This window comes from Ailuropoda melanoleuca, chromosome 3, assembly GCF_002007445.2.
Source record: "Ailuropoda melanoleuca isolate Jingjing chromosome 3, ASM200744v2, whole genome shotgun sequence".
In the NCBI taxonomy this organism is placed as follows: Eukaryota; Metazoa; Chordata; class Mammalia; order Carnivora; family Ursidae; genus Ailuropoda; species Ailuropoda melanoleuca.
The window spans coordinates 3079756-3107078 of record NC_048220.1 but is presented as its reverse complement, the minus strand read 5'-3'; the positions used below and the strand labels follow the sequence as shown (position 1 = coordinate 3107078).

The following is a 27323-nucleotide window of genomic DNA, read 5'->3' as shown; positions in this document are numbered from 1 at the left end:
AAGGGGAGCTGAGGCCCAGAGACACTGCAGAGAGAGGGCCAGCTCTCAGAGCTCTGCAGGCCTGGTAGAGATGGAGGCCGGGAGAGAGCTCCTCCCTGCCTCCCTTCTTCCCCGTCCATGGCACGGCCGGTGCCTACCTTATTCTTCCCCTCCACAAACTCGGTCCAGGTGTCCAGGCTCTCGATGGGGTTCACGGCATCCTGTGTGGTCACCTCTCTCCAGTCCCGGCACTGTGGCATGTGGTCTCTCTGCTGCCGCCGGCTGCTGGGAACAAGGAGGGGCCGGGCAGGTCAGGATGCCCCACAGGGGGTGGGGGTCCAGCAACTGTCAGACTCAATGTCATCGACTCACTTGGGTGGGGAAGGCTGGCTCTCGGGCTGAGGCAAAGGAGGGGATTGGGGTTTGGTTTCTGAACACTATCTTCCACCCTTGATGCTCATGGCCCTGCAACAGTCTGTCCTGTGCGGGCTTCCAGAACAGCCTTGCCCAGTAGGCGCAGGGCTGCTGCCCGCAGAGCAGCTCACGCCTGTGGCTCCGCGGTTCCCCACCACCCCCGCCTCTAGATGTGCCCCTTCCTGCAAAGTCCACCTAGATCTCCCAGGGGCAGCAGAGTCACCACTCCTGCTCTCCCCCATCCAGAGCTGCAGCCCCTTCCTGGGCTGGGTGTGACCCCAGCACCTTTGGTCTCTCATTGGGATAATAGCCTGGGGTCCCAAGGGAGGCTCTTGTCGGCCCCTAGCAGAGCAGAGCAACACCCCAGGGTTCTGTCAGTTGGCCCAGAGCATAAAGGTAGCGCATCAGAGGAAGTGAATTTGGAAGTGCCTGACGGTCTCGAAGAATCTCTTACGGGCCTTGGATGCAGCAGGCCGCCCCTACAGAGCCACCTACTCTGATCATGCTGGGGCCACGGCCCGTCTCTGCGCGCAGCTGCTCTTCTCCTCCTTGGGTTCCCAGCACCCATCCTTGCCCAGCCTGTGACCCCCTACCCTGCCCACAAGGATCTCTAGCCGAATGGCAAGTGTGACCCCCCACTCCCCCCAATCTGTGCCCTTCACTGCTGCCTTGTGCCCTCCAGACCGCTGGCCACCTCGGCACCCTCCTCGCCCATCTCCTGCTTGTTGGGGTTGTCCCTGCTCGGAGCATGCTCCTGGGCCTGTCTGTCGTGTTGGCGCCCAGGCAGGCTCTGCCGCTACAGCCGTGACCTTGGGAAAGGCAGGCCCCTCCTCTGACCCTCCGATGCCTCCTCTATAAGGGGCCACCGTGAACATGGCTCAGAAAAAGCTAACTGGGCATAGTTGGTGTGTCTCAGGGCTCAGTACAAGGCTCATGAAACTGGCTCAGGTCTGCCCACTTGGTGCCCAGGTCCCTTGGGTCCTCCTGGATGAGGCAGTTATGTCTCCTGGGGGTTTACTTTCAAGGGAAGTGGGTGGGAGCCGCACCATCCCCAGTGTCCAACGCAGCCCGACTCATGCTAGGGAGGGGAGAGGCCTTGCTCAGGCTACGTGGGGTCAGGGATTGGCTCTCCCTGAACTGCGGTAGGCTTCGAGCTTAGAGTGGGGCTCTGGGGAGGGGTGCAGGCGGGGAGTGGGGGTCACAGCCAAGGTTGGGGTTGGGGCCACACTCACAGGCTGCGCTGGGTGAAGGCCTTGCAGGGAGTCCACGGCCGCCAGTGCCACTGGATACTGAGAGGAGGAGGCACCCCATAGGCAGTGCAGGTGAGGGCCTGGCGACTGTGGCGGGAGTAGGTGCTGGGGGAGGAGGCCTCCTTCTCGTGGATGTGGGGGGGCACTAGGGCACAGGCAGACAGCTGGTCAGCAGGCCTCTGCCACCGCCCGCCCTCCCCTCCAGCATCCCCTCGCCCATCCTGCCCCTGTACCGTTTACCACCAGCTCGAGGCTGATGTTTCGCCGTAGTCCAGCCGCAGAGTTCCACAGGGCAAGGGTGTAGATGCCTGCACTGGCCTCCGTCACCTCCTTGAGCACCAGGGCATGCGGACTCTGGCGCCCGGACACTGACTTTCTGTCCTTGTACCTGGCCCAGGAAGGGAGTTTAGGGGACTGCGTGGACCTCACTCCTGCCCCGTCCTGGCACTCCTTCCCTGACACACCCAGGCCCCAACCACAGCAGTATGCCGTCAGAGGAAGCATGAAGAGGCTGGTGTGAGTCCTGAAGGGCCCGACTCCAGCCAGAGACCCCTCCTGCCCCAGACCAGAGGGCTGCAGGGAAGTGCGGCGGGGGTTCGGGCTGGGGCAGCTGACTCCGGACTGGAGAGCTGGTGGCCTAGGGGCTGTGGGGATGGTTTGCCGGCCTGCTCTGGTCCCACGGCACCTGTAGGCTCAGGACCAACCATAGTGCCCTGGACGCCGCGTCTCTCGCAGTGGTGTGTGCTAGAAAGAATTGGAGGTGCAGTCCCCTAGAAACACAGCCAAACCCTTACCCATGGGGGTCCCTGCCTCACTTTCTGACCCCAGCTCTGCCCTTTCTGGAGCTTTTCAGGTACAGGACATTCTTGCTGTCCTCACACTCCCACCTGGGGCCTGGGTACTCGTTGTCCCCACCTTGCTTGGATGCTCCGTTCTCTAGACACCTGTATGGCCCTCTCTCTCCTGTATATAAATACCCACTCATTAGAGTGACCTTTCCCTGCGGCCCTAGGAACCTACTCCTGCCCTCTGCCCTGCTTCTACCTGCCTGCTCACGAGAACCCTGGTTTTCACACATATGTCTTTGACCATCTGTCTCCCCCACGGAGCGGTGCAGAGACTGTCCCCGTATTGCCGTTCCCTCAACCGGGAGTACATGCGGTGCTTAGTGCGTATTCACATGCAAACAAATGCACGTGCAAATAAAGGGATACCTTACATCCCAAAGGGTGACTCCTGCCCAGGCCTGAGTTGGGAGCTGCAACCCAGGCTCTATCTGGGACTGGTCCTCCCTCAGGCAGGTGCCTTCCCCTGGCATTCAGCCAGGGAGCCGAGGGACAGGCACACCCTTGGTCTGAGACCAGCAGTGAGGGGGATGTAGGGGAGGGACATCACTCATCCGGGGACCCACAGCAGGGCAGGGCAGGGCAGAGCAGACCCGAGGCCACGTGGTCTGCCAGGCTCTGGTGCAAAATGCAGGGGCCGCCACCTGCTGTGTCAGTGATCCTATGCAAACCCCTTCACGACCCCGAGCCCCCAGGGTCCTCGTCTGAACACTGGGGAAACAAAAAGAACTTTCTTGCAGGGGTCGTGAGGTTTAACTGAGTTACAGCAGTCAGTGTAAGCACTGTGCTGGACACAAGCTTCAGGAGCGGAGGAGCAGCCTGTCTATCTGTCCACTAGATCTCCACCCATCCACGTACTCATCATCATCCCATGACAGCCTAGAAGAGTGGGCCCCTGTGGGGCTGTGGTGGCTACTAGTGCCCTGAGGCCAGTGTCTCAGTGGACAGTGGGCCCAGCTGAGCGCTTCTTGGAGGCAGGTGTTGGCCAAGTGAGAGGAGAAAAGCCAGATGTAGTGGAACGGTGAGAGGCAGCCAGCTGCCTGAGCGTCAGGCCTGGGCCAGATCCTGGAAGCAGCAGACCTGGGCTCCCCTCCCAGAGCAGCGTGAGTCCTGCTGGCCTTGGAGGGCAGGGGACAGAGCCCCAGGTGTCTCCAGGAAGCCGATGTGTGAGGGAGGCTCCAGGCTGCCCCCTGCCCCCAAATGCTGGTCCTGTATCAGGTACCCTCAATGGACCCCTGAGGTCCTCCCAGGAGAAGCCTGCTGCCAGCCTATGGCTAGCACTGTGAGATCCCAGCTGAGAATGTCCAGGGCCTCTGCTCGCTCAGCCTCAGGCTTTCCTAAAAGGTCATCCCCTCTGGAGGGATGTGTCCCAGGCTGGGAAGCGCAGGGCTCCTCTGGCCAGCTGGGAAAGGATGACGAAGAGCCCTCCCAGGGGGCTCAGGGCTCAGGTAGGAATGCCGTGTCCCCTCCCCCACCTCTGTTTCCTCATCCGCACCTTGGGTGTCAGGCCAGAGTGCGACCTTGCAGCGTTGGGCCCCGCGGACTGCTCAGATGAGCCAGGGGGATGTGGGTGTGTGTGTGGGGTGCTATGCTAACCTGAGCTCTTAGAGAGCTCTCTGCGAGCACCTGGCAAGGGTGGAGCCACCGCTAAGGGACCCCCCCCCCACTGACTCTCAATACACCCTGTAGGGAAGGGCTTACTCTCAGGTCACAGACCAGAGCTGGGGCTCTGGGGCCTCCTGGAAACTCTGGCTTCCTGCCACACAGCTCAGGCCCGGCCCAGAGCCTGGCTCTACAACAGCTTGTGGAACCCCTGTGGCATCTCTGAACTTCTGGACAGGAGGGTCCTGGGGTGGGGGGCAGCAACCTGTTCAGAGGGAGGCCTGAGAAACCCAAAGCCCCTGCTGCAGGGCAGGCCAGAGCTCCAGGACATCGTGCAGCTGGCGGGGCGCTTGGAGATACTGAGCAGGTGCAGGGATCAGTCAGATAGAGCCCTGCACGGTGCCCAGCACCCCCACCCACGACAGCAGGCTGGCCGCTGCAAGCTTGCAGTTTCATAGCAAGATAACTTTCCCTCCGGCTTAAATTTTGTATTAGGTGCACCTTCCTTAGAGTGTCTTCAGAGGAGAGGCCCTGTCAGGGTCTTCGGGCACAGACCCTGATAGTGGGGGATGCCACCCTTCCCACCCTGTAGTCTGTTCTTGTGCTGGGCCTGGGGGGTCGCGAGAGGCAGGGGCCAGGGCTGGTACCATTGGAACTCCGGCGGGGGGTACGCCGCTAGCTTCACGGGCAGCTTCACCAGCTCGTCTCCTGCTGTGGCCTCCAGGACAGGACCCTTGAGCCACTCGACGCTGATGAAGGGCTTTTCTGCCAAATGGGAGGCATCCGTGTAAAGCCAGGGCCTGGAGTCGCTGACCCATCCCTGCCCAGGGACTCCCAGCCATGGTCTGTCACCCCCAGTGGCCAGATGCCTGCAGACCGGGGCTCACCCTGCCCTCTGGGGGTCCACTCATTACCCTCCGTTCCCTCTGGCTAGACTCCACCCTGCTCAGGTGCACCCTGACCTCTGACCCCCGCCCACACTGCACATGGACCCTTGCTGCCCAGACCTGATGACAGACGCCCGGCCCAGCCCCAGGCCGTACCATGCACGATGACCTCAGTGCTCTCCTGGAATCGCTGGATGCCATTGTTGGCCTCGCACACGTATGGGCCCAGGTCGTGCTGGCTGACGTTGTGGATGGTCAGGATGCTGGAGAGCTCTGTGTGAGTCTGCTGGGAGCGCCGCTCCGGCACCCACTTACCCCGCTCTGCCTACCCACACCCGGGGGAAGCCCAGGGTCAGAGCAGGTGGGCTCTGGCAGAACTGAGCACCAAGGGCACGTACCCCAGCCCAGCCGTGGCTCTGGAAGCCTTGGACCCAGACCCAGAATTTTCCATGGGGTCGCCCCTTTCATCAGGCAGGGGCTCCTAGGGCAGGACGGGGTCCACACCTCTTCTATTTGGAGGCCAATGTGCACCAGGCCCAGTGGGCGTGGGCAGTGATGGGGACTCCTGGGGACAGTGTGGGCATGGGGCAGGTGTAGGCAGTGACGGGGACTCCGGGGGATGGTTCCAGAATGGCCCTGGTGGGGCTGTCGGCTTCACCTGCTTCCCTGGATAGTCCCAGTTGAAGGTGACACCTGAGTTGAACTCGGCCCACACAGTGCAGTTTAGGACCAGCTTCTCCCCGACCAGCAGCTCCAGCGACTTCTTGGGGAACAGCTGGATGTCATAGAGCTCGTTGCCTGGTGACACATGCACAGTGACCCCCACGCCCCTCACAGGATGGCACACACACAGAGCGCTGGGCACGGGGTGTCACTGAGACCAGCTGTGACCCCTGTGGCCCCATCCTGGCATTTGGGGGATACCCCAACCTCCTCCTATGGTTCTCCCTGGGCATGGGCAGTGGTGCCCGGAGGAGGGCCCTGCCGCAGGGGGCAGCCCGTACCTGTGATGTGCACGAGGAAGGGGTTGGAGAGGAAGTCCTGGCCACCCCAGGTGGTCTCACACTGCAGGTACAGGGCATCGCGCAGCAGCGGTGTGGGCACACGCATGCCGCGACGGTCGTCCCACACCACCTCCTGCCCATCAGGCCGCAGTGCCGAGTTTTGCTGCAGGGACATGGTGGCTGTCAGGGCCCCTTCTCCTGGCCAGACAAGTGGTTGCCTTTCCCCGGGATGGGAGGGGAGGGGCTGGATCCTGGGGTGGGAGTCGGGGAGGAGGAGGGCCGTACCGATCGCAGCGTGACGTTGAGGCCGGGGATGGACACCAGGCAGGGCACCCACGTGGAATCCTTCCTGTTGACCAGGAGCGTGTCTGGCTTGTTGATGAATGGCTGCCCCACGTCTGAGGAGAGGGGGGCAGGTTGTGGGAGGGGAAGTTGGGTCTTGGGGGTCCTCTACTCGGGTGAGGGGCAGGGGGGCAGCCCCCTTGGGTCTGCGGGTTGGGGCTGGGGCTGCAGGTGCCAGATTTCCTGCCAGGATCCAGGCCTGGGCGTATGATCCTCCTCACCTCTCACGAACACGTAGGTGCTGGCGGCCGTGGTACCCTCTATGCGGGCTTGGATGTACTTGTAGTAGCAGCGGTAGCTGCCCGTGTCGTTGGCGCGGGCCTCGCGCAGCAGCAGCACCTTGCAGTAGGGCCTGGTGTCCGTGCCCTCGCAGTCTTGCACAACTCCTGTGTCCTCACCGTCCTTCTCCCCTGTGGCCGGCGCCTCCTGAGCCCCTGGCCAGGACCACTCGAGGGGGTGCTGCCCCCTGGCAGAGGACACGAGAGCACAAGAGGGGCCCAGCTGCAGCCCCAGGGCACAAGCCTTGCCCGTAGCTTGTCTCACCAAAAGGTCAGAACAGCCCAATTTCTGGGCATATGCCATGGATCCAGCCCGGGGCAGGGTGCACCCTGAGGCCCCTTGGGGCCTTTGTCTGGCTCCTAGGCCTACGTGGGGTAGGCTGGCCTGCAGAGAAGCCTGCTGACCATCCCTGGATCGTAACAGGCCTGAAGTCTGTGTGGGTGGGCCTGGAGCCAGTGGCAGGTGGCTGGGGGTAGGTGTAGGGGACCTGGGGTCCATGAAGGGTAACCAGGCAGGTGGGCATGGACTGGCCTGGGGTCACCCTAGAGTGACCCAGTGGAGGGGGGGTAAGATGGGAGTGGGTGCAAGGTGTCTGCAGGGCCAGGGATGGTCTGTGCCTCCAGGTGCCCACACCCAGGTGACGAGGGAGCCCCACTAAGCCTTGAGGTCCCTCTGCCCTGGGGAGGGGCTGCCTTCTGGGTTCTTCTCTACCATCTCCTGCCTTGGCCTTCTCCGGTCCCCTTGGTCTGGGGGGACCCAGGCCCCTGTCCCCATGGCTAAGGACCGAGTACCTGCAGGAGATGGACAGGCTGTCACTGGAGTCGATGACGTGTGTCTCCTCCGTGATGTTTAGGGTTGGGGGGGTCATGGAGTAGCCACTCGCCAGGCCTGGGGTGGAAGACAGGGTTAGTACGGCACTGGGTCGTGAGTTCACATGGTGACATGGTGACGTCAGTTTGGTCCTGATGGGCCTTCCCTGCCCCTAAGGGCGTACTCCTCCCTAGGGCAGGGGCTGCCCCAGCTCTTGGCGCTGGGCAGTACCTGCGAGGCCCCAAGACAATCAGTAATCTCTACCTTGGGTGCCCCTAGCCCTTGTCCCTGGCAGCAGACTTGTCCCAGACCCCAGTGAACCCTGACCTAACCAAACCCCAATCTCTGGCCCCACACACACTGAGCTGCCAGCATGAAGTAGACGGGGGAGACCTGGGGTGTGTGACCCTCACATGTCTGTCGGAAGGCCCCTCCCTCCTGAACTTCAGATGCTCGACCGCTACTTGTGAGGGTGTCCTGCGCGTTGCGGACCCTCCCCAGATGCCCAGAACCAAGGGCCCCTGGCCTTCCCCCCAGATTCTGCCCATGAGCTCACCCTCTCCCAGGTCCCATGGGCTTGCATCATGTGTCCTTGGCTCCATCTGTTTCTGTGCACCCTCGCGGCCCCCTCTGGCTGCCCTAGCCCCCCCCGAAACCCCGAGCCTCGTTCCTTCATTCTTCCCACAGGGCCTGACCCCAGACACACAAATAAACCTGCTCTGCCTGGTTGAAAACCCCGCTGCTGCCCAGGCAGCTTCTTGCCCCCCATCCTCCTTCAGCAGGACCGTGTGTGCCTGCGTGTGTGTGCATGTCCATAGGTGTGGGTCCGTGTGGGCATGTGTGTGTTTGTGTGTGTGCCTTTGTGGGCATGGACCTGTGTGTGTGGGGGGCTGGTGTGTAAGTGGTGTGTGGCTTTGTGTGTGGATGTGCATGCATGTGTCTTTGACATGTTGGTGTGTGCGTCCCATGGACATGCGTGTGTGTGTTTGCACGTGCGTGTGTGTTTGCACGTGCATGTGTGTGTGTGTGTGTGAGATCCCGGTGGGGGTGGGAGCAGGCCTTGGGGGAGGTCTGGACCTGGAACTCTGGCAGATGCATCCTGCCAGGATCATCCTGAGACAACAGGAAGAGAGGACTGTGTGGCTGGAGGCCCAGGGCTGTGTCCTGTCCCTCCCCGTGTCCCTGTCCTCCTGGGGGGTACAGCCCACTATTGGCCCCAACCCGCAGCCCTCTCCAGTCCCACAGATCCAGCTACTCCGTCCTCCCCAGCCCAGGTCTCTGATGCCCAGTGTCCTGCCCTGGCAGCTAATTGTGGAACGTGGATCCCGGGGCCCCCCACAATAGTTGGCTTTACACCAACCTGACCCTGACCCGCCCTAGAAAACAGTACCAGGACGGCACGCTCTGTACACCAGGATCTCATTTCAGCATCCTATGGACAAAGCAGCCACTAGCCAGGGCCTGGCTCGCCCCTCCCTTCCATGCCTCCTGCTGGCCAAAACTTTCTAAGCACCACACCACTGTCGGTCAGAGGCAGAAGGTCCTCACTGAGCATCTAGTCTCATTGTATAGACCCTCCTGCTGGACGGCACCACCACTCTCAGAAGGCAGCTCCTCGCCTGGCCTCTGTGACCACTGCAAAGTCCCTCCTTCACCTGAACCCAGTGCACCCCCTCCTGCCACCAGTTCCATCCTCCCCAGGGTGAGTGTTAGCCCTCCATGCACACCAGCCTCCATGGCACACCCCCAGGGCTGCTGCCAAGGGGGTGCCCTGCAAAGGGGAGGCTCCCCTTGGATAGTTAGGGCCTAGGAAAAAATCCCGGGAGGGCATCTTTGAGTTGGGTGTTGAAAGAGAAATAGGATTTTCCAGGCAGTGGAAAAGCCACAGCAAGCAGACAACTGGCCTCTGACCACAGAAGAGGAGGGACAGTGGGTTGGGTTTGGACCTGCAGGGGAAAAAGAGCTGCCCTCTCAGTGGACCAGTTAGGGGTCAGGCCTGAGGTTGGCATGTGGGCACCAGAGGATAGGCACGGCAGCCAGCACCTACCTGCCCCAGACCTGTGCATGCCCCCCGGTGAGGCCTGCAGCTTGCCCTAGGACCCCCAGGGAGGCCGAGGGTCCCCTTCTGTGGGGTACACATCTGGGGCACACCCCCTGACTATGGAGCTGTGGCAGATGTCAGCCCACCTTCTTTGGGCAGCTCCCTTTTGCTTCCAAGATGAAGTAGGGGCATACTAGGACTCTCCCCATGCCCTTCTCTCCAGCTTCATCTCCTGACACGTCTCTGAGAGCACAGAGCTCTCACCCTTGTCCCAAAGTGCCAGGCTTTTCATAACTTCTTTTTTAAGATTTTATTTATTTATTTGAGAGAGAGAGAGAGAACACGAGTGAAGGGGAGGGGCAGAGGGAGAGGGAGCAGCAGACTCTCCGTTAAGCAGAGAGCCAGATGTGGGATTCGATCCCAGGACCTTGGGATCATGACCTGAGCTGAAGGCAGATGCTTAACCGGCTGAGCCACCCAGGCTCCCCCAGGCTTTTCATATCTTGAAGTCTTTGCCTTCACCTGTCCTTTTGCCCTGAACGTTTGTACTTCCTTTCCTTCGGCAGAGCCCCCTCTTCAGGGTCTTGTTCACATGTCCCTTCGGTGTGGTGGGGCAATCAACATTACTCAGGCAGCTTCGGCTTCCTGAGCCCCTGCTGTCAGAACACTTCTCAAACTGAATTGTGGTTTTCTGGTCACATCTGAAGAGAGGCTGTATTTTCTTCACCTTCCTAAGTTCAGTACAGAGGAGATGCACACTGAAGGTGGAGGGGTGTATTCAATAATGGTAGGATGGGTGATGGATGATCAGATGAATAAATGGGTGGGTGGTTGCATAGGTGGGAGGGTGGATGGGTGGAGGGATAGTTGGATGGATTGATGGTGGGTAGTGGATAGTGGATAGATGGAATGATGAATGAGTGGTGGATGGGTGGGTGGGATGGTGAACAGAGGGTAGATGGGAGGATGGGGTGGATGGTTGGATTGTGGGTGGATGGGTGGATGGGTGAGGATGGTGAACAGAGGGTAGATGGGAGGATGGGGGTGGATGTTGGATTGTGGGTGGATGGGTGGATGGTGTAGATGGGTGGATGGGTGGTTGGATTGTGGGTGGAAAGGTGAATGGGTGGGTTGGTGAACGGAGGGTAGATGGGTGGATGGGGGTGGATAGGTAGATGGGAGAGTATGGTTGGATTGTGGGTGGATGTGTGGACGCTGGAGTGCATTGATGGATGGGGAATGGGGCCTGTAGGATCTTCCTCCCTACCAAAGGAAGCATCCACATCACTGTACTAAACAGACAGACCATCTATTGTTCTTTCCAATCCTTTAATCCATCTGTGCAAGTCTCTCCTTTGTTGCCCCAGTGCCCCTGTCTTCACTCCCTTCCACCAGGCCCTGCATGATCAGCAGGCTGTGCTGTAGATCTCACTGTCCTCCTCTATACCTTCTGCCTTAACTGAAACCTGGCTTTCTGAAGCACCATTGCCCTTGAGGTAGTAGGGCTCTCCACGGCACATGCCTGGCAGTGGAGAGCTTCCTGTGGTCATCTCCCTTCTCTGATGTACCACCTGCTCCTGCTGTCATTAGCTGCCATCCTGGTTACTTCCCCTCATTCTTTGCTCCTGGCTATCCAGCTCCCACCACCCCAACTCAGGCCATTCCCCATGGTTTCAACATCCACACGGGTGATTCACAGGCCTCCTGGTCCTCATCTCTGGGACCCGGGGTGTCTGTAGGAGTGTCTCCTCCACTGTCCTCCCTCCTTCTCTCAGCCACTCACTTCCTGGGCACACCCTGGACCCAGTCCTTACCAGAAGCTATGCCATCACCGAGTCCCTGCCTTCCTTCACTACTCTCCCCATCTCCTCTGCCTCTTGCTAGGTGCCCTTGTCCCACTGCCGCTAAGTCCTTCAGCCTCATCAAAACTCCCAGTCCAGGGACCCCTACCCATAGATACCCCCTCCTGGTCTCACCCCTGTCCTGGCACAGTGAGGCCCTTGGCCCATCATTCGGATTGTTTCCTTGCCTCTCACCTTCCACCCCAACCCTGCAGCACCACCATGGCCCTCTTGGGCTCAGCATGCAGTGCAAAGCCAGAGCTCTTGTTGCTGTCCCACCCCCTCTTTCTTGTCCTGTAGGCAGACCCTAAATGGGCCCTTGGACTGAAGTTCAGGGTGTTCCCTCCTCCCTCACTCTCAGCATTAATGAAGTAAAGCCATTAGATGGAGATCATCTTCCTACATCCAAGTTTCTCACCCCCTTCCTGGGCCCTGGGAACCTCCTGGCACTCCCCCTCCCAAGGCCAAGCCCTCCATCTTCCATTCTATAAATAAACCTTCCCCTCCCAAATTCCTTGATCCTCTATTCCCTTCCAGCCCTGCCCCCTTTCCTATTCCCCATTCACAGCAAAACTCTGCTTGCTGTCCCCTCCTCTCACATTTGCTCATCCTCCCTCTGGGGTGCAGATGCCACCCCTGTTTTATGGAGCCATTGGTCAAGGCACTCCATGATCTCCTTGCTGCAGGACCAGTGGGCACCCCAGGCAGGGAGCAGGGCTGTCTCCTCCTCTGCTACCTTTTGTGAGCTCACCGCCTCCTTGTCCTCCTCTTTCCCCTCTGCCCAGCACCACATGTATTGCTCCTCACTCTCTTTTCTATATATCTCTCCCTGAAGTGTCTAGATCCCTCCAGAATCTCTACCTCCTGTCCTTCTCTCAACTCCAGTCTGAAGTATCTAGTTGCAAAAGTGCTTGGCCATCCTACAGACACCCCAGGTCCCAGATTTCTGATGCTGAACTCTAGACTCACACCCTCTTCACCCCTTCCAAGGCTTCTCCTTGATAGCTCCCATCTCCCATAGGGGAGCAGCTGTGGATGTGCTTCTCCTCACCCTGTCCAACCACCCACCACGAAAGCATCCCAGAGCCAGCCCCTGCTCTCCCACTGGGGCCTGCCCAACTGCACTCAGCCCAAAGTGGGCTCCTGGGCTTACTTTTACCCGCCTTCCGTCCTGCACATAGTTGTTAGTGATAGGTAAGAAACAGAAAGGGGCCATGCCATGCTTGCACTTCAATCCCATCAGTGACTTCCCACTGCATTTTCAGGAAAACACAAACTAGTGGCTGGGCCCCTGACGCCCTTTCCATACCTTCTTGGGCCACTCTCACCTTGTGTTCATGTCCTCCAGCCATCATGTCCTTCAGGCTGTTCCATAACATGCATGTTCCTTCCTGTCCCAGGGCCTTTGCACATACTCCTACTGATTTGCCTCCTCTCACATGCCCTGCACAGGCTGGCTTCTTCTCACCCTCAGGCCTTAGCTTAGTCATGACTTCTGATCCCCTCCAAAACCTAAGTACCCCTTTAATATCCATCTTAACTTCCTGGTTGCTTCATCCTTCTTGTCACAATTTGTAATTATCTTATTCATTTGTCCAAAAAACCTTACTTTTTAAAAAGATTTTATTTATTTATTTGAGAGAGAGAGCACAAGCAGGGGGAGCAGCAGGCAGAGGGAAAGGGAGAAGCAGACTCCCCACTGAGCAGGGAGCCTGATGCGGGACTTGATCCCAGGACCTTAGGATCATGACCTGAGCTGAAGGCAGACACTTAACTGACTGAGCCACCCAGGCACCCCTCAACTTATGTTTTTCTGTTTTCCTTTACTAGACAGTAAATTTCAGTGGGAGTAAATTTCAAAGGACCAGGACAGTCTCCTTTTTTTTACCCCACCCCATGTCTAGCACAGCATTTGCCACAGAATCAAGACTCCATAAATACTTGTTGGATGAATAAATGGGTGAGAAGATGGATGGATGGATGGATGGATGAGTGAAAGGATGGAAATATGGGTGGATGGATGGAAAGATGGCTAGCTGGATTGTCAGATGGACAAATAGATGAATAGAAGGACAAATAGATGATAGGAGGGTGCATGGATGGGAGGATGAATGAATGAATGGATAAAAGGATGGAAGGAAGGATGGCTAGATAGAAGAATAGATGGACAGGCAGATGGATAGATGGAAGGATGGGTAGATGGGTGGGTGGATGGATGGATGAGTGGATGGAAAGATGGATAAAAGGTTAGAAGGAGGGATGGCTAGATAGAAGTGTAGATGGATAGATGGACAGATGGATAGAAAGATGGGTGGATGGAGGGATGGATGGATGGACAGATGGATAGATGGAAGCTAGATAGATGGAAGGATGATTGGAAAGATGGATGAAAGGATGGAAAGAGGGATGACTAGGTAGAAGGGTAGATGGACAGACAGAAGGATAGGTGGATGGATGGATGGATGGATGGATGGATGGATGGATGGATGGATTGCTGACTTGGCTGGCTAAACAGGCCTCAGGTTTTCCTTTAGGTTGAAACTATGTCAGACCCTGCCATTCCTCTGGAAAATATGTTTCCACTTTTAAAGACCAAGCTCCCTGGTGACCACGTGTACCCCAGAATGCTCAGTAGCTAAGACAGATTTGACCCAACAACTGTCTCGCCCAGAGGTTCCATGCTTCCCAGCCCCCACCTGCAACCCCAATGAAGATGCCTCCTTCCTGCTGGGCTGTTGTCTGTCCCCACTGTCCTTCCCTTCCCACAGCAGGAAGCGCTGTCATCCTGGCCTCTGCCGCACTCCCCCTGCCTTCCTGTTCCTGGCCCAGGAACTGGCTTCTTCCTTCCCCTGGCCAGCGGCCCTGGCCCCCCAGCTTGCAACAGAGCAGTCGGGGCAGGCGCCGGGCCGAGGTCAGGGAGGCCAGAGTGCACACCTCCTCTTCTCTGTGCTGTCAGCAGCCTTGGGCAGTGGGGACCCTGGCGTCAGCCACAGTCGGCTCCAGGACACTGGGATCCTGGGTGAGGGGCGAGCGGCAGGAGGCAGGGGTGTGGGAAGTCCTATGTTTTAGGCACTGACCATGGCCTTTCAGTCATTTCCTCCTTCGATCCTCACACAACCCGGGAGGAAGGGAAGAATCACAAGTCCAGTCAGCAATGAGGAAACTGAGGCTCCAGGACCCACAGAGGCAGCGGGCTGGCAGCTGGGTGGGAGCACAGGTCAGGCTGAGTCCAGGCTCATCCCTGCCCAGTTCCCAGTCCTCACATCTCTCTGTCCCCTTCTTTCCCAGCACTACCCTGAGTGTCTGCCTCTCTAGTCCTCAGCAGCCTTTCTGACCTCCAATCTGTCCCTCAGCCCAGAGGGGTGTCATGGCCTGAGGACACCTTCGCTGGCTCTTTGTGGCATTCTGGAGCTGTGCATGCCTTTGGCCTGGCCTCCAGATGTGAAGCCCATCCCAACAGTTCCCACCCTCCTGGCTGGCTTCACCTCCCAGTGCTCCTGCACTTCCGGCATCCACCAGGTCCTTACCCACCTCCCTGCTGGCTTAGGTTGTGTCCTTTGTTCTTTCCTGTTCTCTGTGCCTGGAGAATCGCTGCTCCTGCTTGGAGACCAGGGGCTGAGTGCATGGTCCCTCGCCTGGCCCTGTTCTTGGTCATGGCTCTGTCCTTTGGTCCAACACAGCCAACCCGTCGGGATGGTCTGTGAGTTCAGGGGTGTCCCACCGCACACCGACAATTTCTTACTGTAGATGCTGTCATGGTCACCCTGTGGGTGACGGGGACTATGTGGCAGTCCTGCCAATCTGATCCACACTCTCCTTAGCAGGTATGTCCAGGACGACAGAGGCAGCCAGGGGCCAGGCTGGAAACTGGAGGCAAACCGATGGAGAAACATGGGGAACAGTTGGCCAGGTGAGGCAGGACTTGGGGTCTCTATGCATCTGTCCTAGAGCTGGGCAGATTTAGGGAGACTGGCTCCAGGTCCTTCTCCCTTCACTCTTGGAGGGGAGGCACAAGGGTGTTCAGTCCTAGAGTTCCCCCTCCACACCTGGCTGGTATCCTCTGTGCCTCCAGACGTCAAGGGTGAGGGTCAAGAGGCCACAGTCTCCTGACCTTACAAGACTGAGATGGCTGGGATAGGAGGGGCTGTTCCCAGAGTGTGCTTGGAGCCGCGCTCTGCAATGCCACTCTCGGGCTGTATGGCCTCAGGGAAGGCCCTTCCTCTTTCCAAGCCCCAGTTTTCCCACTTGCAAAATGAGAATTGTCCCCAGGATGATAGGGAGCCACACATAACATGATACCACGTTACAAACCATCGCAAGGACACACTGTTGCTGGCTCATGCACCCTGAGCCCGTGGCTGTGACTGCCTGCTGAATGTTTTGCATGCCACAGCTGTGGTGGTGGTGGTGGGGTGGGGGGGTCAGAGAAGGCCTTGCTGGCAGGAGGTGAGCTGAAATGTGCTTGGTAGACCGAGTAGGAGCTTGCTGGCCCAGAGAACACACAGGGCAGACGGAACGTGCAAGGCTAGAATATGGGTGACCTTGGGCTGTCAGGTAGATGGAACAGATGTGGGTCAAGGAACCCATAGAAGAGGGTCCTGGGTTGTAGGCCAGCCTGAGGCTCTTGGCCTTGCTGACTGGTGTGCTCCCTCCTCCCGGTGATGGCACCCTCCAGGGCTCCAAGCCCACCTTTGAACTATTCCATCCTCCCCAGCAGCTTTCCTGAGCTCCAGTCCTGCAGGGGGTGGGGGGGGCTTGCTTCCAACATGTTTCTGGCAGGGCACCCCCACCCCTCAGACCATACCACATCCACCCCGGGCAGGAGCTACAGGGCGCACCACTCCCCACCCCACAAGACGAGCATGTGTTTAAAAGATAGAGAATTCCCAGTATCGGCAAGGATGTGGGCAAATAGGCAAATAGGCACTCAGAGCACTAAACGAAGGCTCATACTCTGACCCCCAAATTCTGCTCACCTCATACATCCTGTTAGGATAATAATAGCAGACACGGATTTAGCACTTTCTGTGTGCCAGCCCGGGCCTGCACACCTGCGCACATTGCACCCCACTAATGCCCCCCAAGGTGGGTACTATTCTTGTCGTTTTGCCGTTGAGAAAACTGAAGGCACGGGGGTTAACATGCTGCTCAGAGATGATCTCTGGGGGACAGGATCGTGGGAAGCTACTCCTTACTCTGTACGTGCCTTCATTCTTTGTGTTTCTACAGCTCGAACCATCTTTTCTGCATCCGCCCTGGAAGCACGGCTCTCCTTTCCACTAAGGTCTCCCATCCTAGTGGCAGTCACCTGTCGGGCATTCCTGGCTCCACTCAGCCCCCACAGCCAACTGGTCACAAAGTCATGTCCATCCACAGAAGCAGCACCCATGGCGGGGAGGGGAGGGGGCTGGGAGCTGCAGGCTTGCCCCTCTTCTCTCCCTTGCCGCCCCCCCCCCCGGCAAAGTGCTTCGCACTCAGACACCTAGCAGGGAACACCTTCTGCCCAGAAAGCCAGATCCTGGGACAGCTCCCGTCCAGTCCCCCGACTCTCCAGTCCACTGTCCGGCCAGCCTCATCATCCATCCCCTGGCTCGCCATGTCAGTGCCTCCCCACGGGTCCAGCATTACCCAGTGCTTAGATTATCTTTCTAGAACATGAGTCCCTCTCCTGCCTGAAACCATTAAGCCACTTGGGAGCAGAAGCTGCATTCTTCGCGTGGCCTTACAGATGACTGGTGCTCCCTCCAACCCTAGGGTCACATGTGGAGGCCTCCTCCTTGGGCCCCTGCTGCATGTTTCTGCAGCTCCAAGCAGTGGTTGGCTCGTTGCATCTGACAGGTGCTTAGTGCAAGGACGACAGGGCTTATGCTCACCTTTCATGGTGGCATCCCCAGCATGAGACTTGGCCTGTGATTGCCCCGACTCCCCTGAGGGTCTGGCACAGAGCGTGTGGGCAGGTGTGGAGGTGAGGGATAGAGGTGGAGATGTCCTGCACTGAGGTAGGCACGTTGGCCAGGGGGAGACTTGGGAGGAAGGCAGTGTGTCTGTGGGGCATGCTGCTTTTGAAAGATCTCTGGGACGGTCAAGGTAAAAATGTCCAAGAGGTGGTAAAAAATGTAGGACCCCACCTGCTGACCCCAGCAGAACCTTCCTTGTGGAACGCAGACAACCACCTGCCCCTTCTAACCCCTTGTCCCCATGCCGTCTGAGACCAGATACCTGACACCTCACAGTCCTTCAAAGCTTCTCTAGCACCTTGCTAGCCATTTCACCCCTCCAGCCTTAACTGCTATGACACAAAGCTAAAACTGTCACACACCCCCGTGTAAAGCAGTTTGATTAGCCATTGTACACCGAGAAGAGGTTCCACTGCTAGACCCTCCAAACACGCTGTGTGCGCCTGCGTGCGGCTTAATACGAATGCATCTCCATTTGGTAGAATTTAGGGCAGCTCTGAGGATGATGCTTTAGGTTGGGTGAGGATCAGAGCTTCCCCCAAACCTGCCTGAAAGCCCGAATTCCATGCTCTGGGGCACACAGCTCATGGGAATGGAGCCCCCTCGAACCCACCTGCTTGGAGCAGCACCATCCTCTGCCTGGAGTTCTTGGCAGCGCCCTCCCCCCAAAGGCAGGGTGAAAGGCAGGGCGTATCTAGAGCCGGAGAAAGGTCATGTGCTGGGAGCTGGGGTGTGCGGTGCGTGCAGGCTAGGTGGACACGGGGTTAGGGATGCCCTTGGGACCCCAGCAGGAAGGGTCTGGACCACCAGCTCAAGAAGCTGGTGCTTATCACTGGGGGTGCCACCGAAAGCTCAGATCTGTGTTTTAGAAAGGTCCCGCTGGGGCACCTTTCTGGAAGCAGGGAGGGAGGTGGGGCTAGTGGGAGCCTGGGCTGCCGGAGCACCCCCTGCGGGTGACATGGGGGGAGGGGCACCCTGGCAGAGGCTCAGCTCCCAGCTGGGTGCAGCCAGCTGTGCCAGGCAGTTGCCCTGGCCTGCCAGGGGTCAGGACACTGCTCCCCGGCGGCAGGACGGGCGGTGTTATCAGACAGCCCAGCTGGCTCAGAGGTGGCCCCCCAGCGCTGCTAAATCGGGGCCGTGGGCTCCTGCCGCAGGAAGAGGGAAACGCAGGCAGGATGTCCTCTCCTGTGGCCGACAAGTCCTTTCCCATGAACCCCTGCTGACCTCGCTGGCCACGTGGCGGGGCTCCCCCACTCACCACCCTGACCTGCTCACGGGGCCACCCACACCCTGGCCCGGCCTGGGGGGTGGGGGGCTGAGGTGGCCCGAGGCGCGGGAGCCCGGCGGAGGTGATCCTGCGGCTGCCCCACCCAAGCCCAGTGGCTGCCAACCCTGAATGCCCGCACCTTCCTGCTCCCAGACTTCTCCCTTCGGCATGACCGGAAAACTGAGATCCCAGAGGAAGCCAGTGTCTGAAAAGGATCGAAACTCAGGAATCCCTGGCTCCAGCTGGACACGTCGGCTGCCTCTGGCTCCGAAGTCAGTGTAGGGAGTGTGAGGGGCTCTCCAGACCCGTCCCTCAGTCCACCTCCCTCCCCCAGAGGCCTCTCAGAGAGCTATGGGGGACAGGCGAGGCCCTGGTGGGGAGAAATCTGCCCTGGGGAGGCAAGCACCCAAACTGCAGTGGGAGGAGTGTAAGCTAGATACAGAGAAGAACTGCTCCCTCCTGGCTAAGACCCCACTTAATTTTCCTGGGTTCCCGAATTGCCCTCTGTCTTATTACAGTCAGGTGCTCCCAAGGTTCCCCCTACCTTATCTGGCCCAGTTGCATCAACTGGGGTCTCCCAGGAAGTCCCGCTGGGCTCCTCCTCCTGGAGGACTTGGCTCCCGGAGCAGCCCTTCATCTTTCCCCACCTACATTCCTCCTCGCAGGGTCCCCATCTGGTAAACCACCTTCATGACCCATTCTGTGGCTTAAGCCAAAAACTAGCACACATCCCTCTCACCTCCTCACTCCCTGTTGCCCCCTCCCCTGTGGTACCTCCTTGCTGTGGGCTCCCACCTTGTTTTGCCCCTCTGGTAGTGCCTTCAGGGGACCTGACCAGGTGTCTCCCTGCCCACAACGTCCCTTTTCCAGGTGTGCTGTTGGCTCCTGCCGCCTCCAACTGCCTCACCTACCCCACCCGCCCCCCTGGGGTTCCTCGGGACTCAAGCCTCATCTGATTACCCACAAGGCCCCATACACCATCTGGACTTTCCTGCCTCTGAGCCTCGGAGGGGTTCTTTGCCCTACTTGGAATTCCCTTCCCCGGAGTCTGCAGATGCCTTCAAGAAGCCCTGAGCCAGAAGCGATGCCGCCTTCCTCTGCAGCCCATGGCTACCAGCTGGGCCTCATGGGGGTCCTGAGCACGTCTGTCCCTATGAAACATGTGTCTGATACCATGTCTGCGTCCCAGCCAGGCTGGCACTCAGGAAAACCCCTGCAGGATGGGGCTGGTCCAAGTCCTCCCTGAGACCCCCTGAGCAGGCTCCAGAGTGTGTGACTTGCATAGAACTGCATTCTTCTTCCCTGGGTCAGCGTCCCGCTGCCTGGGGCAGGGTGGGGGTGGAACAGTGGGGAGCTGGCCAGATAATCCTCATTACACCTCATTCTCAGTCTACTGCCTGGTCCTGTGGGCTCTGTGCTCTGAGGAGGAAGAGAGCCCTGCAGCCACAGTGACTGAGCTGGGGCCAGTGGCCCACAGGACCGAGTAGGGTGCCCAGCCCCCACATCCTGCCTGCACTGACTGGCATGCCCTGTCCCTCCCCCATTGCTCTGTCCACACCTGGGTCTGGCTCAAGGCTGAGGAACAGGGACAGCAGAGAGCTGAATGGCTGGCCACACAAGACTCAGCCCACAGCAGGGGCCAGTGTCCTCAGACCAAGGCAACCCAGCTGCCTGGCTGCCCCTTGCTTCCCCTACATGTCCCTCAGCTGACTGCCCACTGTCCAGTGGCACAGACAGCCTCTCTCTAGACTAAGCCCCCAAAACAAAACCTCCTGGGCCTGTCCTCTGCCACCTGCCCTCTCCACGGGGACACTGCCAAGGAACGGCCTTTTGGAACTAGACTGGGACCCCCAGCCATAAAGTCCAGCCCAAGTGCTTGGCCATTGCACTGCTGTGCATGGGGAAACTGAGGCACAGGGAGAGGAAGTTGGGGCCCAGGCCACTCAGCCAGGAATTTAGGGGCAGAGCTGGGACAAAAATCTGGATCTAGGGCTACCTGCATACTTTTCGGGGTCAGCTTCAGTGTCCCCAAGATTCTCACCTGCCAGTACCTGGCCACCCACTCTGGCTGTCCTGACACTTGGCTGCCCTGAAGTATTTATGCTTCTGCTCCAGCAACCCCCAACAGGCTGGGAGCTCCCCAGGGCAAATGCAGGGCTCATTTCCCACCAGCCATGCCGCGGTCCAGCTAGGCCACCCTCCTCCATGGGCCCCTTCAGCTGACATCCTCTCTCCTCCTCTTCACTGCCTGACCTTGGTAAGAACCACCTGAACTTCCTGTAGGACTGGCCTCATCCCTTTTCCCTCCACCACCTCCAGAGCACCCAGCCCCAGGCTCTCCTGGTTCTCACACCTTGCAGAATGTTCCCTGTCCCCCTGGAAGCCTCTGGCTCCCTCCCTGGTGTGGGGGAATCCCATCCTGGACTCTGCTCTCCTCCCTCTCCAGCTGCCCAGCCCAGCCTCTCTTGAGCTTCAGACACTATACCCAGTGGCCTGCTGGATGTTTCCTCAAGCAGGGGTCTCCCACTCCTCAGCCTGTCCCACTTCGCTTCTATCTCCACACTCATTCGCTCACTCAGCAAACACACTAAGATTCTGGGAGAGCCTGGCCCTGGGCTGGATGCAGGGGAGAAAGGAAGGGCAAAGGGGCAGCCCCTCTTCTCTGACCTGCCCCAACTCAGAGGCCGAGGCCAGATGTCCTCCTCCATCCTGCCTCTAGACTCATCCACACCTCCTTCACCTGCCCTGTCCTCTGCCCTTCAGCCTGTGAAGGCGTAGAGAACAGGGCTCTGTTATCCTACAGATCTAATTGACCATTTCCCTTACTGCTGGCCTTTGGGAACCTTGCAGGAGTTACAGATGTCCTTGTTCTATGCTTCCTCCTCTGTAAAATGGGTCTAACACTCCCTTGTGAGGATTACTAAAAGAGATGAAGCGTGTCAAGCCAGAATTCAATAACTGCCGTGTTCGAAAATAGCAAGGACCCCCTCCAGCGCTTCCAGCACGGTTCCCCCAACCACTGGGGACCCATGACCCTCTCTCTCCCCTCATTTTCTGGGTCACTAGATCTTGTGTAGACGTCCCGCTCATCCTCACCCATCCCCTGACATCTCTATACAAGATATTCCTCTGCTCCCTTTCTCATCTTCCACACTCCCTGTTCTCCAACCGCACGCGGGCAACTTCTGACCATATTCCTTCACAGACCGTACCCTGCGTCTCTGTGCTTAAGACCCTTCCGTAGCTGCTCCTGCCTTATAGTCCAAGCGCTTGAGTTCGGCCTTCAAAGGCTACTGCCCAGTCAAATAGAGGGAGCTCTGGCTTTCTGCTTCTTCTGCCACGTTGATCCCTCCTGGGTTGTCAACTCAAGATTCCCAAGTTCCCGTGCGCACCTGCGCCCAACCCGCCCGACGGCGCCTGTCTCTGGTGGTCCCCGGACCCCTGCCTTCGCAATCTCTGGGCTGGGGAAGGGGGACACCTGCCCGGAGCGCCCTCTGGGGGACCGACCTCGAGCGCAGCTGGGAGGTGTCGGGAAGTGCGCACCCGGGTCTGCGGCCCGGCGGGGCTGCCTGGGTACCGTCTCCATCGCGCGGGTAGGAGGGCAGAGCAGTGCAGCGCCGGGTCTCCCCCGGGAAGCTAGTAAGCAAGCGAAGGATCCTAGCTGAGGATGTGGTGCGATGGGGCCCGGCTCCGAAGAAGCTGAGCCACCCATAGTGAAGGGTGGTCGAGGACCCCGAGCACAATTTCTGCGCTGCGGTGCAGACGGTGCCCGGTCCCTGACCCGGCTGCAGTCTCCGCCCGCCCTTTCCTCAGGTCGGAGGGCCCGGACCCAGTCTGCCGGGCTCCATCCGGCGTCCGTATCCCCCGGCTCCCAGCCCCATCTCCTCTGCTGTCCCGAGCTCCCGGGGGTCGAGTGCCCCGCCCGTCCCCCGTCGCCACGGGAAAGCGTCCCCCCTCGCGTCCAGCCGCGCACTCGTGCGGGCAGAGGGCTCACCGCGCTCGCCGTCGAGCAGTCCGAGCCAGAGCCACAGGCGCAGGCACAGCGCGGCTCCCCGCTGCATCTCCGGCCGCTGCGGCGCGGGTCCGACCTGCGCGGCCGCCGCTCGGGGCTCGGAGTGTGGGCGCACAGAGCGAGCGCGGGCGGGGCTGGGGCCTGGCGCGGGCGGGGCGGGGCCTGGGCTGGACCCCTCCCCCAAGGGGCGGGGCCAGGCCCGTCGGACCGCCCCTTGCACCTATCAGTCCCGCCCCCCCCGCCGAGGGAGCTTGCTGGCTAGATCAGAGGGTCCCCGTCTCGCTCAGCTGCTGGAGGCTGGTTAGGGTCCCACTTCCGAGCCCCCCGGGGCTGATCCGGGCGGACGGAGAATGCAGGTAATGCACCAGTCATCCACTGCGCGCTAAAAAGGGAATGAACCCCGCCGCGGTCAAGATTAGACAAAACGTGTCAGCGCGTATTTTTCTGTAATTTCCTTTAATCAATAAATGCAATGTTTAAAGTAAGAAAAAAAAAAAGCAAAGAATACAACTTAAAGACAGCAGTATGTCAAATCTTTGAGAACATTCAACAGACTTTATCTTAACCACCTACCTGGTGTGGATGGAGGATGTAACCTTGGGGGAGGCATCCAGTGTAACAACTCCCCCGCCGCCCCGCCGCATGGCCTCTTCTTTAGATCTCCCCCAAATAGTTTTACTCTGAGCTCATTCATAAGTCCTTGTATCAGGTGACACTTTACTCTCTGACTTGGCAACCCTCTCACAGACTTCCTTTCTCTTTTCAGTTCTGTCTCTAGAATTTTCCTATTTAAAAATGAATCCCATGACGATGACTATTGCGGCCTCCCTCCCCCGCTTTTAGTCCACGTTATTCACACTCCAGCCCCACCCTGTACGCGAAAGTCCGTTCATCCTGGTCAAAAACCAAGACCATTACCAACTCTCAACTACGGGTAAGTATTAAATACGTTACCAAGTTGGAATCACAAATCAGTGGGGACAGTTCAGATGATTTAAAAACATAATGTTGGAGGAACTAGACAACCAAATAAATGAAGTTAGACTTTTCTCAGCTATATACTCATTGTCTTACAATATTTTTAGTATTAAAATAAAAACTTACTGTAAGGTGTAACACATATGGAAAGAAGTATATGTCAATGTGTTATGAATGGAAATTTAAAATCTATGTCTCCACCCCCAGGACCAAGAGTATAGAATGGCATCAACATTCCAGAAGTCCCACCCTTTCCCAGCACAAATGCCTCCCTCACCCCCAAATCCTGGCTTTATTAATTTTCCTGCTTTTCTTTATCCTTTTATTACCCAAATATATGTTTTGATTGTTTTTTAACTTTATTTAAATGGACTCATCCCATATATATTCTTTTGCCCAGCATATTTTGTGAGATTCATCTGTACCACTATGATGGTCCATGCTTCACTCATTTCCATAGCTGTGTGATAACCACAATTTATTCATCCATTTACTGTTGATGGAAGTTTGGGTTGCTATCAGTTTCCAAATTTTGCTGCTACGAACATGCTTGTATATGTTTCTTGGTGAACCTGTGACCTGTTTCCTAGGTGTGTGTCTAGTAGTGAAACTGCTAGGTCAGAGAATGTGTATCTTCAACTTCCACAGACAGTGCCAACTATTTTTGTTGTTGTTGTTGTTATTTGTACCATTTTGGACTTCACAGCAGTGTAACAAGTTCCCTGTACTCTGCATCTTCATGGACATGCCAGTTTTGATTTTTTTTTAATTTAGCCATTCTGGTTGTCTTGTAGTGACATCTCATTATGACTTTCATTAGCTTTCCCCTAATTACTGTTGAGGTTGAGCATGTTTTATTTTTACTTTTTAAAAAGGTTTTAATTATTTATTTGAGAGAGAGCGCAAAAGAGCACAAGCAAGGGGAGCAGCAGAGGCAGAGGGAGAAGCAACTCCCCACCCGAGCTGGGAGTCTGGTGAGGGACTCGATCCCAGAACCCTGGGATCATGACCTGAGCTGAATGCAGACGCTTCACCATCTGAGCCACTCAGGTGCCTGAGCACATTTTTAAAAAGATTTATTTATTTATTTGAAAGAAAGAGCGAGTGAGCATGAGCGTGGGAGTGGGGAGAGGGGCAGAGGGGAAGGGAGAGAATCCCAAGCAGATTCCCTGCTGAGTGTGGAGCCCCACCTGGGGCTCAGGACCTTGAGATCATGATCCTGACTGAGATCATGACCTGAGCTGAAATCAAGAGCAGGTCCCTCAAACAACTGAGCTCCCTAGGCGCCCCCATATTAACTATTTTTAAGTCCAGCAGCATTAACACTCACATTGTTGTGCCATCATCACCACCATCCATCTCCAGAACTCTTTGTATCTCACCAAACCCCAGCTCTGTACCCATTAAACAATAACTTCCTCCCTCCCCCCCAACCCCCGGAAACCACTATTGTACTTTCCATCCATATAAATTTGACAAGTCTAGGTAATTCTTATAATTGGAGTCATACAGTATTAATCCTTTTGCAACTGACTTATTTCACTTAGCATAATTTTCTCAGTGTTCATCTACGTTGTAGCATGTGTCAGTTTCCTTCCTTTCTAAGGTGGGCTATTATTCCATTGTATGTATAAACCACATTTTGTTCATCCACTCATCTGTCAATGTACACTTGGGTCGCTTCTACCTTTCGTCTTTTGTGAGTGATGCTCCTGTGAACATGAGTGTGTAAGTATCTTTTTGAGCGCCTGAATTGCATAAGGGTTCTTTTTCCTCTACATCCTTGCCAATACTTGTTAGGTCTTGTCTTTTTTGATAATAGCCATTCTGACAGGTGTGAAGTGATAGCTCATTGTAGTTTTGATTTGTACTTCCCTGGTGATGAATAATGTTGAGGTTTTTTTTCCTTTCTTTTTTTTTTTTTTTTTTTGGTAACTATCACCCATCTGTATGTCTTCTTTGGAAAAACAGTTACTCAGATCTTCTGTCCATTTTAAAATCAAATTGTTTATTTTTTGCTGTTGAGTTGTGTGAATTCTTTATATATTTCAGATATATGATTTGCAAATATTTTCTCTCATTCAGTGGGCTGCCTTTACATTTTCTTGATGGTTTCCTTGTTTATTTTTGTTTTTGTTGTTTTTGCTTTTGGTGTCACATTCAAAAAGTCATTGCCAAGACTAACGTCAAAGAGCTTATTGTCTATATTTTTTCTTCTAGGAGTTTTATGGTTTCAGGTCTGATGTTCAAGTCTTTACTTGATTTTGAGTGAATTTTTAAAATTGAGATATAATTAACATACAGAGTTATATTAATTTCAGGTGTAGAACATGATTCAACAATTCTATACATTGTTCAGTGCTCATCAAAATAAGTGAACCCTAGGGGTGTCTGGGTGGCTCAGTCGGTTGATCATCTGACTCTCGGTTTTGGCTCAGGTCATGATCTCAGGGTCATGAGATCAAGCCCTGGGTTAGGCTCCAAGCTCAGTGGGGAACCTGCTTGAAGATTCTGTCCCTCTGTCCCTTCCCTGCATGCTTGCTCTCTCTCTCTCTCAAATAAATAAATAAATAAATAAATAAATAAATAAATAAATCTTAAAAAAAAAAAGATAAATGTGCTCTTAATCCCCTTTGTTTATCTCACCCATTCCCCTACCCACCTCCCCTTGGGCAACCATGAGTTTGTTCTCTGTATTTGTCTGGTTTTTGTTGCTGTCTCTTTTTTCCCCTTTATTTGTTCATTTGTTTTGTTTCTGAAATTCTACGTATGAGTGAAATCATGCACTTGTTTTTGTCTAACTGACTTATTTCACTTAGCTTTGGACCTCTGGGTCCATCCATGTTGCAAATGGCAGGATGGCATTCTTTTTCATTGCCCAGTCATATTCCATTGTATATATATATACCACATTGTCTTTATCCATTCGTAAACGGATAGACACTTGGGTTACTGCCATATCTTGGCTATTGTAAATAATTAGCCTTTTCATTATTTTAATGCTGTTTTTGATAAATGGAAGTTATTATTTGTAATATAGTCCATCTTATAATCTTTTCCTTTTGTGCATAACCTTCTATTGTGTTCTATTCTAAAAATTTCTGTTTACTCCAAACTCATAAAAATATTTTTCTCCACTTCTTTTGCTCAGTGTGTTAGTTTTCCCTTTTCACAGTTAAATTGCCAGTCCATTTAGAACTGATTTCTGTGGATGGTGTAAGATAGGTGTCAATATTCACTTTTTTCATATTGTTATTTAACTGGCTTAATATAATTTGTTGAAATAACTAGCCTTTCTCCCCTGCATCATAGAGACACATTTGTCATAAACCATCTTACCTTACATGGAGGGGTCTGTTTCTGGACTTATGTTTCATTTGTGTACTTGCATATGCTTGTCCCAATACCACACAGTTGTAATTGCTGTGGTTTTATAACAAATTTTAATATGTGATATTGTTATGCTTAAAATTCTTGCTTCTTTTTCCAGAGTGTCTCACTTTTTTACTGGTTCTTTGCATTTCCATATTCATTTTAGAACCAGCTTGTCAATTTTCAGAAATGATAAATATGCCAGAAATTTGATCAGAATTCCATTGAATAGATTTGGAGGAATTCCCATCTTAATAGCTTTCAATCATGAATATACTATGTCCATCCACTTATCTAATCTTTTATTTCTATCCTTAATGTTTTGTAGTTTAGATTTGCTATGTTTATGATAATTCAGATCATAACATTTTAAAATTTCCAGTATTATTTCTTCTGTAAATTATGAGCTATTTAGAAATATATTACTTAATTTATAAATATTT

General features: G+C 55.8%; 1 protein-coding gene across 3 annotated transcripts in view; it reads right to left on the bottom strand.

Annotated features, from left to right (window-relative positions):
* FLT4 (fms related receptor tyrosine kinase 4) overlaps window positions 1–22651 on the bottom strand; it is a 41080-nt gene extending 18429 nt beyond the window's left edge. The window contains exons 1-12 of one of the 3 annotated variants that reach the window (XM_034655821.1): window positions 22513–22651; window positions 22026–22154; window positions 7394–7490; window positions 6545–6789; window positions 6267–6379; window positions 5982–6144; window positions 5636–5775; window positions 5134–5302; window positions 4738–4855; window positions 1877–2031; window positions 1626–1788; window positions 138–264 (exon numbers count right to left, since the gene is read on the bottom strand). In XM_034655821.1, coding sequence (XP_034511712.1) covers window positions 138–264; window positions 1626–1788; window positions 1877–2031; window positions 4738–4855; window positions 5134–5302; window positions 5636–5775; window positions 5982–6144; window positions 6267–6379; window positions 6545–6789; window positions 7394–7490; window positions 22026–22154; window positions 22513–22579 — 1686 coding nt within the window. In that variant the 5' untranslated portion in view covers window positions 22580–22651. Of the gene's footprint in view, window positions 1–137; window positions 265–1625; window positions 1789–1876; window positions 2032–4737; window positions 4856–5133; window positions 5303–5635; window positions 5776–5981; window positions 6145–6266; window positions 6380–6544; window positions 6790–7393; window positions 7491–14825; window positions 15162–22025; window positions 22155–22512 lie in introns of all 3 variants that reach the window. The other 2 variants (XM_034655822.1, XM_019808532.2) reach the window with 2 other exon arrangements.
* Between the last annotated feature and the right edge of the window lie 4672 nt (window positions 22652–27323).